The following is a 16,385-nucleotide window of genomic DNA, read 5'->3' as shown; positions in this document are numbered from 1 at the left end:
ATTAATGGTAAGACAAACTGTGGTACATCCATGCCATGAAATATTACTATTAAAAAGTAGTGAGTTGATCACAGTGGTTCATACCTATAATTCCAGCAGTTTGTGAAGTAGAGGTGGGAGAATCGCTTGACCTAGGAATTTGAGAACAGCGTGGGGCAACATAGTGAGACCATGTCTCTTAAAAAAATAAATAAAAATTTAGCTGTGTGTTGTGTCCCGTGCCTGTAGTCCTAGCTACTTGGGAGGCTGAGGCAGGAGGATGCTTAAGCCTAGGAGTTCGAGGCTGCAGTGAGTTATGATCTCACCACTGCACTCCACCCTGTGTGACAGAGTGAGACTCTGTCTCTAAAAAACATAAAAAATAAAATAGTGAGCTCTTGATACACATGACTTGAATGGATCTGAGGGGCATTATGCTGAGTATAACTGTCACATATTGCATGATTCCGTTTACATAGCGATTTTGTCTTTTCAAAAATATTGCAAGGGGGTACTTCTTGGTTGCAGGGTGTGTGCATTTTTCAATTTACAAATTGGCCTCAAATTCATGTATTAAATTTACATCCCCACATTTGCAATGACAGTTCCTCCATGGAGTTTCCTCACTCTACATCCTCTCCAATACTTGATATTATCAGGCTTTTTCGTTTTTTTTCCAGTCAAATGGGCAACACATTGTATTTTATTTTTGGTTTAATATACATATTTGTGTTTTCTGATCACTCATGAGGTTGACCATGGCTATTGGGGTCTCATCTGTTGTGAATTGCCTGTTCTTAAGGTATGCCCACTTTTTTATTGAGTTGCTTATTTTTTTCGCTATTACATAGATGTTTCCAATCTTTCCTCCCTCCTCTTATTCTTTCATAACAGAATCCCAATTTTTTACAGGGTAACAGTGTCCCAGTCAAAAATCTAATTCCTCAGCTCCTTTTCAGTTAGGACTGTTGAGACATAATCTGAAATCTCTTGTGCATTTCTGGAAAAATTTTGCTTGATTGACAGAGGCAACCCTGCTTATTTATCCTTTGTGTTCTGTCTTCTTCTGTCTGGAACTTGGCAGAAGCACCATCTTGCAGGATGAAAGTCACAAGCTAGAGTGGAGAAGCAGGTAGGGAAAGGACATGGGTCCTGCAGCAGCTGTCTAGTTCTGAAACACCTGCCTTCGGAGTCAGTCTTGGTGAGAAAAATGTACCTCTTTATCTGATCAAGTTCGTCTAGTTAGATTTCAACTACATGTAGCTGAGTGAATACTGATGAATACTGAATAATGAATACTAGTACACCTTTCTAATATTTTCTCTTAGAGTTCTGCATTGAAGTTTAAAAATAAGTTTAGTCTGTACCTTTCTTTTTCATTTTCAGTCTTCAATTTTGACTTCAAGATAATTCTAGCCCCATGATGTGATTTATGTTTCTAAATAATGGAATTTGGCCGGGCGTGGTGGCTCAAGCCTGTAATCCCAGCACTTTGGGAGGCCGAGACGGGCGGATCACGAGGTCAGAAGATCGAGACCATCCTGGCTAATACGGTGAAACCCCGTCTCTACTAAAAATACAAAAACAAACTAGCCGGGCGTCGAGGCGGGCGCCTGTAGTCCCAGCTACTCGGGAGGCTGAGGCAGGAGAATGGCGTAAAACCCGGGAGGCGGAGCTTGCAGTGAGCTGAGATCGGGCCACTGCACTCCAGCCTGGGCGGCAGAGCAAGACTCCGTCTCAGAAAACAAAACAAAACAAAACAAACAGACAAAATAATGGAATTTACCCTCTTTCACTATTCCCTGGAATTGGAAAAAATATAGATGTTTATTTATTTATTTATTAGGTTTTGGTAAAACTTAACCATATGTTTAACAGGAGGTGGACTTTGATTTAAGCAAAATTAGGGTAAAAACAGTTTGAAGACAATCAAGGAAATTTGAATAAGAAATGGGTATTGGATATTAAGGAATCACTCTCCATTATGCTAGAAATCATAATAGAATGGTGGTTATTTTTTAAAAGTCCTTGTCAGTTGGCAATATATTAATGATTGACTGAAAAATACTACCAGTGTCTGTGTGTGAGAGGGTGAGAGAACAGTAATTGGTTGGGGGCTGGTATTTGAAACAAGATTGGCAAAATGTTAACTTGTGAAGCTTAGGGTTCGTTATGCTATTTGTGTATATTCATAAATGGTTGAACATTTCTGTAAACATTGAAAATGAAAATAAAGTGGTTTCACGTTGCTGACTGTGATTGTGACACTCTGTCAGCAGATGGCAGTGTTGTATAAACCATGAGCCTACACAGGCCTAATGGATCATTGTGCTTGCTAAGTAACAAAAGCAATGACACAGGTCAGATTTTATTGCTTTTAGACAAAAGGGCATGGTAAGATTTGCAGAGTAAGGAACAGGTACAGAGTAATAATAAATTATTTTTAAAATTCTAAGTGATTCACTAAAGTCTTATAGAGAAGTTAGGTAGAAAACTACATAAAATCCCCATAAACCTATGAACTTATTACAATTATAAAATCATTTGGCCTTTCTCTCTTTCTCAAAGTCTCCTCTTATCTGCAGTTTAAATCAATATTTTCATACATACATATTTGCAAAATCTACTTGGAATTTGCTTTAAAACCTTATATGATAAACATAAATATTATTCTGTCATTCTTTTTACCCAGCTTTTAACTGGCATAGTTCAATCTATGAAAAGAGCTCCATATTTTAAAAGATTTTCTAACTATGACAACAGGCAACATTTCATAGATGATAAAATGTCTTATCAACTAATACCATTGTATTTTAACTTAGGTTATGTACAATAGCTTTAAGAACCAGTTGTAGAATTTGATATATAGAAAATAATATAGACCCTGTCGCTGGACAAACTTATGGTGGAATCATTTTTTGTGTTGTTGTGAACAAATTATTCTTTCTGAAACCCTGTTTGGATTTTTTTTTAAAGCCTATAATTTGGCCATCCTTATAAAGTAGTGAAGTCTGAAATTAGACAATCAATGTCAGAGAGCTAGTTTCCTTTCTCGGCAAGAGAATATGACTCTAAAATTTATGGCCAAGTTAGACTATTTCTATCTTGCCTCTTTCCCCTAAAATATTTGGGTTTAATTAAAAATTTACAATGAAATTAGAAAATAAAATAAAATAGAAATTCAAATTGAGATAAAATAACAGTGGTAATCAAAATCAACCCCTATTTTGATCTAGAAAAGAAAAGGAAAAAGATAATTTGGACATCATAAAAATTAAACTTCTGCTTTTCAAATGGCACATTAAGAAAATAAAAGGTGCCACACATTGGGAGAACATATTCATAAAACACAAATGTGAGAAAGAAATCATATGCAGAATATACAAAGAACTCTCATAGTCCATAGTAACAACACCCCAATAAAAACTTGACCAAAAATTTGAAAGGATATGTCATCAAAGAAGGTATATAATGAAGTTACAATACTAGGCTCGAGCAAGTGGAACCCTCATACACTGCTGATGGGAGTGCAAAATAGCACAGCCACTTTGGAAAACAGTTTGGCAGTTTCTTATACACCTACCAGATGACTCAGCAGTCCCAAAGCTAGGAATTTACCCAGGCGAAATGAAATCCTGAGTTCACACAAAAATCTGCAATGAAAAGCTTACAGTAACTTTATTCTTAGCAGCCAAGAATTAGAAATGACCTAATGTCTTTAAATTGTTAACTAGATAAATGATCTGTGGCATATCCACAAAATGGAATATTACTCAACAAAAGACAGTGAACTAGTGATATATGAAACAGCATGGATGAATCTCAAATGTATTCTCCTAAGTGAACAAAGTCAGACTCAAAAGGCTTCACACTGCATGACTCCATTTATATGACATTCAGGAAGAGGCAAACGATTGGATCAGACAAAAACCAGTGGTTGCCAGGGGCTGGGGGTGAAGGAAGGGGCACAAAAGGGTGTTAAAGGATAATTGACCTGTCTTATATCTTGAATGTGGTTGTGGTTTCAGAGCTATGCATTTGCCAAAACTTATAGAAATATTCACGAAAGGGTGGCTTTTATTGTAATTTATACCTCAGTAAACTTCACTTAAAATAACCAGTTTTTGATTGATCACAAAATCTGGTTCTGAGCTTTTTGGAAACTGACTGACTGAAGATAATGTGTTAACTTACATAATTTTCGTCTAGGGGAAAAAATTCTAGTTTCTAAGTGTGACTGAAGGTTTTCCTGGGATAAAAGTTGAAGACAATTTCTATTTTGGGGCATTGCATAGGAGCTGCTAAAAAGATAATATTGCAGGCATTGCATAGAATCTGCATTGGATAATACTCTTAGTAGTAATTTCATAGAGAATAAAAAGCAGAATTCGTATGACTTTATTTTTACTTGTATAAATTTAAGTGGTACAGGTGCAATTTTGCTACATAGCTATATGTGTAGTGGTGAAGTCTGGGCTTTTAGTGTATCTATCGCCTGAATCATGTACATTGTATCCATTTAGTATTTTCTCATCACTCAACCTCCTCCCACCCTTCCACCCATCTCAATCACCAGTGTTTATCACACCACACTCTATGTCCATGTGTATACATTATTTAGCTCCCACTTATAAGTGAGAACATGTGACATTTGACCTTCTGCTTCTGAATTATCCACTTAAGATAATGGCCTCCAGTTCCAACCACATTGCTGCAAAAGACATGATTTCATTCTTTCTTTATAGCTGAACAGTATTTCATTGTGGTATGTACACACACACACACACACACACTACGTTTTCTTTATCCAATCATCTGTTGATGGACACTTGGGTTGATTCCATATCTTTGCTATTGTGAATATGGCTGCAATAAACATGTGAGTGCAGGTATCTTTTTTATATAATAATTTATTTCCCTTTGGGTAGATACGCAGTGGTGTTAATGCTGAATCACATGGTAGTTCTATTTTTAGTTCTTTGAGAAATCTCCCTAGGGTTTTCCATAGAAGCTGTACTAATTTACATTCCCACTAATAGTGTATAAGTATTTGCCTTTCTCTGCATCCTTGCCAACATGTTATTTTTTGATGTTTTATTAATAGCCATTCTGACTGCTGTAAGATATCTCCTTGTAGTTTTAACTTGCAATTCTCTAGTGATTAGTGATTTGAACATTTTGTTTTTTGTATGCTTCCTGGCCATTTGTATACTGTTTTAGTCTGTTCTTACACTGCTAATAAAGACATACCCAAGATTAGGTAATTTATAAAGAAAAAGTGGTTTAATTGACTCAGTTCCACATGGCTGGGGAGGCCTCACAATCATGGCAGAAGGCAAAGGAAAAGCAAAGGCACATCTTACATGGAGGCAGGCAAGAGAGTGTGTGCAGGGGAACTCCCCTTTATAAAATCATCAGATCTCATAGGACTTATTCAGTATCATGAGAAGAGCATGGGATAAACCTGCCCTCATGATTCAATTACCTCCCACTGGGTCCCTTCCATGATATGTGGGGATTATCATAATTTAAGGTGAGATTTGGGTGGGGACACAGAGCCAAACCATATCATATGCCTTCTTTTGAAAAATGTCTATTCATGTCCTTTGCCCACCTTTTGGTGGGGTTATTTTGTTGTTGTTGTTCTTGAATTGTTTGAGTTCCTTATAAATTCTAGACATTAGTTCCCTGTAGGATGCATAGTTTGCAAATATTTTCACGCATTCTGCAGATTGTTCACTCTATTGATTATTTCTCTTGCTGTTCAGAAGCTTTCTAGTTAAATTAAGTCCTGTTTGTCTATTTTTGGTTTTTTGCCTGTGCTTTTGATATCTTAGTCCCGAATTCTTTGCCTAGATCAATTCCAGAAGCATTTTCCTTAGGTTTTCTTCTAGTGTTTTTGTAGTTACAGGTCTTATATGTAAGTCTTTCATCTGTCTTGAGTTAACTTTTGTATTTAGTGAGAGATAGAGGTCTAGTTCCATTCCTCTGCATATGGCAATTCAATTTCCCCAGTACTGTCTACGGATAAGGATCCATATGACTATTTCTTGTGTAAATGTTGAATGTGAATAGAGAGAGAGCATCAGATGGTAAAGCTGGTATGTGGCTTGGGAATCAGGTGGACTGTCCATCAGGTGGTCTCAGAGGGTGGCCTCCTAGGTATTCACCTTGATGAAGCTAGCAGAGCTGAGGGCACACTTTTATGCTTGTGTGCTCATGAACCCTTGGATGCAATTTCAGAGCTGGATAGATTCTACTATTGCAAACCAACATGTTGATTTATTCATCTGTGCCTAGAAATGTAACCATCCTATTAACTTGACAACGGCATCCTTTGGCTAGCATGTTTCTTCCTAGTTGGAGGCATGGTATGTTCAATGGAGCATCAACTTAGACACGGAATTAGAATCCTAACTCTGCATCTTATGAACTAGGTGTGACATTAGGTAAATTATTTAACTTTCCCCAAGCCTCGAATTTCTCATCGGATATGTGGAAATAATAACATTTCTCTTATAAACTTGCTGTGAGGAGTAAATAAAATAATGTTTATGAATTACTTAGCATAATCCCTTGGCATGTAATTTCTTGGTAAGTACTAATTTTTGTTGGTTAGATCCAGTTACAGGGGAAGCAAATTTATAGATATGTGGTTCATGAGCAACAGGTTTTTGGATTATTGTCTTACACACAGTAACCAGACTGATCTTTAAAAATCACAAACAAGAAACAAACCAAATTATTCCACTACTTAAACTCTCTGAAAGTTTCTTATTGCACTTAGAAACTCATTGTTATGATCCCTAGGCCGACATCTGTGGTTCTCACCCTTAGCTACTGTGCATAGAAACTCCTGGAGAACATTGAAAACTGCTGGTGCCCAAATTGATGTCTAGACATTCTGAAGTGCCTGGTCCATGTGGGGACTGGGCACTGCGACTTTTATGAGCTCTCTAGATGTTTCCAGTATGATCTTGCCTTGACCCCTCCCTCCTGTCTAACTGTGTTTCTTATTGGGCCTTCTCTCCTTCCCTGCTCCTTTGACTGGGAACTCCCTTCTAATCTTTGAATGCATTGAGCTCTTCCTTCAGGACCTAAAGCCTCTTCATTCTGAGTCAGGTGCTACCACCCCTTCCATGTCAAGCTCCTGTTCCATCTTCATTATGACTCTGGCCTCTGGTCAGAACCTGGGGTGCTCTTTCCCTTCAGGAAACTGGGGCTTGGAGGCCCGGGATTTCACCATCACAGTCTTTTGTTCCTAGTTGTAGTTGGAATCTCATGCATTTTCATGTACAGATTACACTGTTTGCAGGGCCCATCTGGTCTTCACAGTGAAGAGAGAAGTCTTAGCTGTTCAACAGTCATGTTGCTTGCTATCGGAGCCCCTGATATGTGGCCCAGACTATGGTGAGAAGAGTGAGGCATTGCCTTGGTCATAAAATTTAAGGAGGTCCCCCAAACTCAATAGTGAAGATAAAGAATATTTTAATGCAATATTTAAGCAATCAAAATTAATGCAAAAATCCATGATGAAAAAAAAATCAGAATTTAAGTCAATTCTGGGTCTATTTAGCAAATAAAGAGACATCAATAGGGACTGCTTTATTTTACTGGATTTTATTTATTTAAGATGGAAGTCTCGCTCTGTTGCTCAGGCTGGAGTGCATTGGCACAATCTTGGCTCACTGCAACCTCCACCTCCTGGGTTCAAGCGATTATCCTGCCTCAACCTCCCAAGTAGCTGGGATTACAAGTGCCTGCCACCACTCCTGGATAATTTTGTATTTTTAATAGGGATGTGGTTTCACCATTTTGGCTAGGCTGGTCTTGAACTCCTGACCTCAAGTGATCCACCCTCCTTGGCCTCCCAAAGTCTTGGGATTACAGGTGTGAGCCAACACGCCCAGCCAGGGACTGTTTTATATTTGTGGCTAAGGGGGATATGAGGGATAATTTGAGTCTGTTCTGCTTTCTGGGGTTGTGTTTCTCAAACTGCTTTATGGGGATTTCCAACGATGTAAATTTTGTGATGAAAATATTTTATAGTAAAGCACACATGGCCATATTGCGGAAAGAAATGCCAAAATTTTATGAAATTTTAAAATAAATCAAGCTCAACTACTAGAGAAGCTGAGGTAGGAGGATCGCCTGAGCCCGGGGGTTGGAGGTTACAGTGAGCTATGCATTCAAAAGCAGAACAGAATCAAATTATCCCTCTAATGCGCTATAGCTGCAATATAAAACAGTCATTACTGATATCTGTTTATTCACTAGATAGATCCTGAATTGTCTCGCTCTGTCGCCCAGGCTAGAGTGCAGTGCGAGACCTTGTCTCTAAAACAAACAAATAAATAAATACAAAAACAAATACAAACAAAAACAAGCTCAAAACTTTGAAGAAATGGTACCCCAGAGCTTTGAGAACAGAGACTCCCGAGTTACACATATTTTCTTCTTTCTGCTACTAGGTGGAGGCAGTGGAGTGGGTTGAGAAGCACTGTCATAAAGCTTGTAATTAAAGAACATCAGAGTGCCAGTGGAGTTGCTATAAAGTGCAGAGTAGCTACTCTTGTGCTGTATACTTGGTCGCGCATGAGAGAGAAGTGAATGGGAGGGAGGCTCGAAACAATGGGAAGAGCCCTAAGAATCAGGTCTGATGAACTTACATAATCGGCCTTGCACACAACTTTTCTGGCTGAACCTACACTTCCCGTAAGTCAAATGCAAATGTTGGAAGGAATATCTTGTGAGGTTCTTCTTTTTTTTTTTTTTTGAGACGGAGTCTCGCTCTGTCGCCCAGGCTGGAGTGCAGTGACCGGATCTCAGCTCACTGCAAGCTCCGCCTCCCGGGTTCAGGCTATTCTCCTGCCTCAGCCTCCCGAGTAGCTGGGACTACAGGCGCCCGCCACCTCGCCCGGCTAGTTTTTTGTATTTTTTTTAGTAGAGACGGGGTTTCAACGGGTTAGCTAGGATGGTCTCTATCTCCTGAGCTCGTGATCCGACCGTCTCGGCCTCCCAAAGTGCTGGGATTACAGGCTTGAGCTACCACGCCCGGCCAAGGTTCTTTCTAGCTTGTACAGTCTGAGCTATTTTAAAGGAGAAATGCTGACGAGCAATAGTCCTTGGAACTTGTAGTGCATAAACTTGACCAACAGAGGGCAGCAGTGCCCACTCTTTTAAGGAGTAACCTTCCAAATTTTCTATTGCCATGGGAGAGTTCTGATCCTACAAATGAGGCAGCGTTTGGACCACTTAATAAAAACCAACCTTAAAAGTAAATTTTCTTTTTATTAAACATTTTAATTTTACATTTGTAAACAGAAAAGAATCGTTATTGTGTTGGCTCTGGGACACCACGTTCTTGGTTCAACTCCTTCTTCCCTGACCACTGCTTCTAAGTCTCCTGTGATGGTTTCTTCTCATCTCTTTGACCTCTGCTTGTTGGGTTACCTACCAGGGCCCAGTCTGCCTTCAGTGATTTAACTCATTGCCTAGTAACCTCGACCTGTTTCCCAAATTTGCATCTTCAGCCCAGACTATTTCTCTGAACTCCAGAATCACACATATTCATCCACCTGTCCAAGGGATATTACCAGTTAGAGGTCTAGCAGGTATCTCAAATGTCTAATATGTTCAACTCTAAGCCCTGATTCCCACCTGCCTTCCCTGTCTCAGAAAATGTCCTTCCAAATTCTCTAGTTGCTCAGGTTCAAGCACTTGCAACCACCTTGATTTCACATTTCTCCCATGCCTCACATCCAATATGTTAACAAATGCTATTTTTTCTACCTTTGAAACATGACCAGAATCTGACACTTTTCACCACAGCTGCCACCGGGCCTCTTGACTGCTATTAAGAAAGGAGGTATGTTCTGGTTTGTAAAGATTTATTAAAAGATGTTAAATTGGGACTTTTTTTTTTTTTTGTATTTGTTTTGTAAGGTATCTCAAAGGCCGAGAATAATGTAACAGATATTGTGTCCTCTAATGGAACGATTCATTTTCTCTCCTCCTCCACTGGCTTTCTGGGGATGGTGGAAATATTGGAGGATTTTCAGAATAAGAAACAATTTTATTGCTGTTCACCAGATGTCAGGAGGGTATGGTGTGGTGGACCTGTGAGTGGACTGTTTAACCCTAGAACTTAGAAACTAGGGTCCCTGTGGAGTACAAACCCTAATAGGTCTTGGTGAGTAATAGAAGAGATAAAAGAGAGCTCAGTCTGGTCATAAATCCTTTGACCAGTTGCCATCTATTGCCATGAGAAATTTCCCAAGAAGGCACCCACCTCTTTTGCAGACAATTCTGTTTACTAGATTCTGAAGGATTCGTTATCATCGTATCATAGAACTGCCTTCTAGTTGGATGGTGCGTTAGTCAGAATTCTTTTTGCAAGTAACATAAGTCAGCTGTAACACATAAAACTAGAAAAGGAATTAGAAAAAGAAAAGTAGTTATACTAATGTGAAAGAAAAAATAAACCTCAGGACCCCAAAATCACTAAGCCAAAAGCGAAAGTCAAGCTGGGAACTGCATCAGGCAAACCTGCCTCAGATTTTATTCCTAAATAAGATAGCTACAAAAATAAAAAGCTACATAGCTCCCTCACAATTTTCCCACAAGGGAATTCTTTGTGGACAAAGAAAGGACTGAACTCAAAGTCATCCCTCTGTTCACTTCAGACAAATGCATATGCATTGCTTCTTCTGCGCTATTGTTTCAATAAGCTGGACTAAGGCATAGATGAGTATTTCTCTACCCACCTTTCATATGTGAATTGTATATTCAGTGAAAGGCTGATCAGAGACTCAAAATGATGCAACCCCATCAGGAAGCCCCCTTCCCTGCCTCGAGTTGTCACGCCTTTCCAGACCGAAGTGATGTACATCTTATACACAATGATTGATGTTTCTTGTCTCCCTAAAATATATAACACCAAGCTGTGCCCCGACCATCTTGGGCACGTATAGTCAGGACCTCTGGAGACTTTATGATGGGCTTCTCCTTAACCTTGGGAAAATAAACTTTCTAAATTAATTGAGATCTGTCTCTGACACTTTGAGTTCGCACTAGGTTGCTCACAAAGACACAGGGAAGGCTGTAGATCCAGGATGGGGCTATGCAGGTGGAAAATGTACCCTTGATCATGTCACTAAACTAGTCCAGGGATACACCCAAAACATGCTCGGCAGCGTGAGGCTGCAGCGTGTGCTGATGACATGACTGTTTATGGACTTGGTCTCATTGCTAATGTGAGTCATTTTCTTGATTACTTTTCTCAAATTTGGGTGAGGTGAATCTGTAGCTCCACAAGATGGTGTAACAGGGGGCAATGTGAAGCCATGTAACCTTATCAAACGTCTTTTTAGAGTGTCCATTTTACTTGAATGTTTCGTGGAAAAAAATTATATTAAAATTTACGCACACATAAAAGGCAAAAGTTGTAAAATTTACATGAGAAGAAAACATGATTTAAAAGATAAGCTTCAAACTGCACAAATAGCAGTGGGGGAGACAAAGGCAGTTATTCACTTCCCTCTGCAGCTTATTGTGAACCATGAGAAGCCCCATCTTAAAGCGTCTGATCAAATACACTGACTTATAATAGCAGATTTATGCATATGTCTTATTTTAGCCTTTTCTGCTAGACTTTGGGTTGGAGAAGTGATATGAGAAGGTGGAAAGAGCACAAAATTAGGAGTCAAAAGGCCTGGTTTTAACTTCAGCTCTGCCACAAACTAAATAAGTGACCCGGGTTGAGACATTTCTCTCTGTGCCCTCTAAGATATTTCCTTACATCAAATAATGTGATAGATAATTTCTACGATTCTTTTTGGTTTTTAGTCTGTAAGTCATTGGAATGGAGACGTTAGGCGAGCATTCTTCTTTGGAGCTGTAGAACATTAGTGTGATCACCAGAAGGCGCAAGATCCTGTGGTGATATAGGAGTATAGGAAATGAACAAAAGACAGTCTTCTCTCACTCACTTCTCTCACAGTCTTCTCTCACTTCTCTCTCTCTTCTGTCTTTTATGTATTTATATTATCCATAATAGGGTAGGTTATACCATTGCCCCAAATCTCATGGTCTAGCACCAACAAATGCTTATGTCTTGCTCTTGCTACATTCTTCACAAGGGCCATCCAGTCACTCAAGGATCCAGGCAGACAGAGGCTCTACCATCTTGTATTCGCACCATTTGGAGCACATGGCCTCTTAAGTTGCTTCTGTAGATAAAGGATAGACAGGAAAATTCCATGTGCTCTTTTTCCTGCTAACATACATTCCTTGCATTTCCTGCAAGGGATGTATGTTACTTCCATGCCTATATCATCGGCCATAACTGATTACATCTGTAAGGAGGCTGGGACATATAGGTGAGCAAATGGAACTTATAGAAAGTAATGAGTTATTTAATATCCTGAGCTGCCTTTGGAAAATGTTGCTGAGCAGGCATTGAAGAGTATCAATAAAATTTATTGAGAATTTATTTATTATGATTGATTAACACAGTTAAAAGCCAGCATATTACTGATTAATATAGGTAAAACGCAGTCAAGAAATTGGGAATGCTTTCTCTTCTGCTATGATGCACAAGGTGTTTAACATTTATGCCCCTATGAAAATTACTAGGTAGTCCTAGTCATTAGATCATCTAGAAGTTTGTAGTTTTAGAGCTTCGAAGTTGACTTCTGTCTTTTCTATTCATAGAGTTACATATTCTGTGGTGATATTTTTGGCTCTTGATTTACATTGGATACTTTCATAAGTCACTGCTCATGAAATTTGCTTTTGTACTTACTGATCATTTTTGCATAGACCCCTCCAGGCCATGACCAGCTGTTCGGATTTTATAAACGGGACCTTTGCATTGTGAACTGAGCTACAACAGGCAGGCAGGGGCAGCAAGATGGTGTCGCAGACCCAAGTCTTCATTTCCCTGTTGCTCTGGATCTCTGGTGAGGATTTCAAAAGTGCCACAGTCTTTTCAGAGTCATATCTGTGTGGAAATAAAAAAAAATTAATATGTAGTTGGAAATAATGACTATTTCCAATATGGATCCAATTATGTGCTGACTTATAATACTACTAGAAAGCACATTTAAATGACATATTTCAATTATATATAAGAAAGCTTGTGTAAGTTTATGTAAAATCATTGTCCATTACAGGTGCCTATGGGGACATTGTGATGACCCAGTCTCCAGACTCTCTGGCTGTGTCTCTGGGAGAGAGGGTCACCATCAACTGCAAGTCCAGCCAGAGTCTTTTATCCAGCTCCAGCAATAAGAACTACTTAGCCTGGTACCAGCAGAAACCAGGACAGGCTCCTAAGCTGCTCATTTACTTGGCATCTACCCGGGAATCCGGGGTCCCTAACCGATTCAGTGGCAGCGGATCTGGGACAGATTTCACTCTCACCATCAGTGGCCTGCAGGCTGAAGACATGGCAGTTTATTACTGTCAGCAGCATTATAGCACTCCTCCCACAGTGCTTCAGCCTCGAACACAAACCTCCTCCCCATGCATTGGGCCAGTGGGTCTTTGCTGCAGCAGCTGCTTCCTCTGCACACAGCCCCAAACATGCGTGCTTCCTCTGTGTGTCAGGGAGGTCACTCTCTTGATTTAGTCCTTGGAGGGTTTGCAGGGCCCAGGATAAAACTAAGGGATTTGGCTTTTTCTGGATTTCTTTCTGTGGAAGGTTATTAAGCAAAATGTTGTAAAGATCCCTTAGAGACATTGTCAGGAGTTTTCGTGTTTCAGGAACCTTCATGTTTCACACTGACACATCACATGACCGAGCCAAATAGATTTATCTTTACTTTCTAGACCAGGGTTCACTGAGTTTTCCACACGGATGGGTGAATTCTTTCTTCTGTGTGCTTCCTTGACTCTGGAAAATTTCTACTTGGATTCCTAATTCTCTTATTTTTTTTTTTTCTTCATCTGCAATCCTTCCCAATGTTAAACCTTCCTTCCTGTTCATAGCCTCCCACGTAGAAGGTAGTGTCCTTCTGTAGCTTTTTCCTTCCAGAGACCTTCTACTTCCTTTTGTTCTGCCCTTCCCACCCCCAGTTTCTTTCCATCATATTAATACTTTCATAGGCAATTTTCTAATTTTTGTTACTCTAGAAATATGTGACAGCATTTTTCATTGCCTTTTACAATAGTTTGCCAACTTTCTTCTTATTTATCATTTTTTAATTTTCAGTTTTCATGGTACATAGTAGGTGTGTGTATGTATGTATATATATATATATATACATACACACACACACATATATATATGTAGAGCACCTGAGATATTTAGATACAGGCATGCAATGTGTAATAATCACATCACGGAGAATGGGGTCTCCAGCCCCTTAAGCATTTATTCTTTGTGTTACAATCCAATTATACTCTTTTAGTTATTTAAAACTGTACAATTAAGTTATTACTGACTAAGGTCACCCTGTTGTGCTAGCAAATAGTAGGACTTATTTATTCTTTCTAACTACTTTTTGGTATCGATTAACTATCCCCACTTTCCCCCTACTCCCCACCCCCACCCACTACTCTTCTCAGCCTCTGGTCGCTATCCTTCTAGTCTCTATGTTCATGAATTCAATTGTTTTCATTTTTAGACTCTGCAAATACATGAGAATAAGTGATGTTTGTCTTCCTGTGCGCGGCTTATTTCACTTAACGTAATGATGTTAGTTCCATCCATATTATTGCAAATGACAGGATCTCTTTCTATTTTATGTCTGAATAGTACTCCATTGTGTTTATGTACTACATTTTCCTTTTCTGTTCATCTGTTGATGAACATTTAGGTTGCTTCCAAATCTTAGCTATTGTGAATAGTGCTGTAACAAATATGAGAGTGCAGATCTCTCTTTGGTATACTGATTTCATTTCTTTGGGGTATATACCCAGCAGTGGAATTGCTGAAGGACGTGGTAGCTCTATTTTTAACTTTTTGAGGAACCTCCAAACTGTTCTTCATAGTGGATGTACTAATTTACATTCCCACCAACAGTGTACAAGGGTTCCCTTTTCTCCACATTCTTGCCAGCATTTGTTATCGCTTGTCTTTTGGATATAAGCCATTTTAACTGGGGCGAGATGATATCTCATTGTAGTTTTGATTTGCATTTCTCTAATAATCAGTGATGCTGAGCACCTTTTAATATGCCTGCTTGTCATTTGTATGTCTCCTTTTGGGAAACATCTATTCGAATCTTGTGCCTAATTTTGATTGGGTTATTAGACTTCTTCCTATAGCGTTGTTTTAGCTTCTTATGTATAAATTATGGTTCTTAATCTCTTGTCAGATGGATAGCTTGTAAACTTTTTCTCCTGTTCTGTGGTTGGCTCTTCACTTTTTTGATTGCTTCCTTTGCTGTATAGAAGCTTCTAAACTTGTTGTGATCCCATTTGTCCATTTTTGCTTTGATTGCCTGTGCTAGTGGGGTATTACTGACGAAATCTTTGCCCAGACTGATGTGGAAAGTTTCCCAAATGTTTTCTTGTAGTAGTTTCATAGTTTGAGTCTTAGACTTGTCTTTAATCCATTTTGATTTGCTTTTTCTATATGGTGAGGGATCAAAGTCTAGTTTCATTCTCTTGCATATGGATAGCCAATTTTCCCAGCATTATTTATTGAAGAGACTCTTTTCCCTAGTGTCAATTGATGACACTTTTGTTGAAAATGAATTCACTGCAGGTATGTGGATTTATTTCAGGGTTCTCTATTCCTTCCCTTGGTCTATGTGTCTCTTTTTATGCCAGTGCCACCTTGTTTTAATTACTATACCTCTGTAGTATAATTTGAAGTCAAGTAATGCAATTCTTGAAGTTTTGTTCTTTTTGCTTAAGATAGCGTTGGCCATTGTGGGTCTTTTGAGGTTTAATATAAATTTAAGGATTGTTTTTTTCTATTTCTTTGAGAAATGTCATTGGTGTTTTGATAGGGATTGCATTGAATCTGTAGTTTGCTTTGGGTAGTATGGAAATTTTAACAATGCTGATTTTTCTAATCCATGAGCATGAAATATCTTTCCGTTTTTGATGTCTTCTTCAATTTCTTTCATCAGTATTTTATAGGTTTCATTATAAAGATCTTTCTCTTGTTTGGTTAATTCTTATGTATTTTAGTGTGGTTATTGTAAATGGGATTATTTTTAATTTTTTTCAGAGTGCTCACTGTTGTCATATAGAAATATTATTGTTCATATGGTACATCTAGTTCTAGATCCTTGAGGAATCACCATACTGTTTTCCATAATGGTTGAACTAGTTTACAATCCCACCAACAGTGTAAAAGTGTTCGTATTTCTCCACATCCTCTCCAGCACCTGTTGTTTCCTGACTTTTTAATGATTGCCATTCTAACTGGTGTGAGATGGTATCTCATT

General features: G+C 38.8%; 2 gene segments (V, D, J or C); one reads left to right on the top strand and one right to left on the bottom strand.

Annotated features, from left to right (window-relative positions):
• LOC108523279 (Ig kappa chain V-IV region S107B-like) overlaps positions 1 to 16,385 on the bottom strand; it is a 141,232-nt gene that overhangs the window by 15,382 nt on the left and 109,465 nt on the right.
• LOC108523280 (Ig kappa chain V-IV region-like) lies at positions 12,661 to 13,806 on the top strand. The segment is given in 2 exon segments: positions 12,661 to 12,941; positions 13,155 to 13,806. Coding segments are annotated over 2 exon segments (507 nt in total).

Source organism: Rhinopithecus bieti, unplaced genomic scaffold (genome assembly GCF_001698545.2).
Source record: "Rhinopithecus bieti isolate Rb0 unplaced genomic scaffold, ASM169854v2 scaffold_74470, whole genome shotgun sequence".
In the NCBI taxonomy this organism is placed as follows: Eukaryota; Metazoa; Chordata; class Mammalia; order Primates; family Cercopithecidae; genus Rhinopithecus; species Rhinopithecus bieti.
The sequence above is the reverse complement of the archived record's forward strand: the minus strand, read 5'-3'. Positions and strand labels throughout refer to the sequence as shown.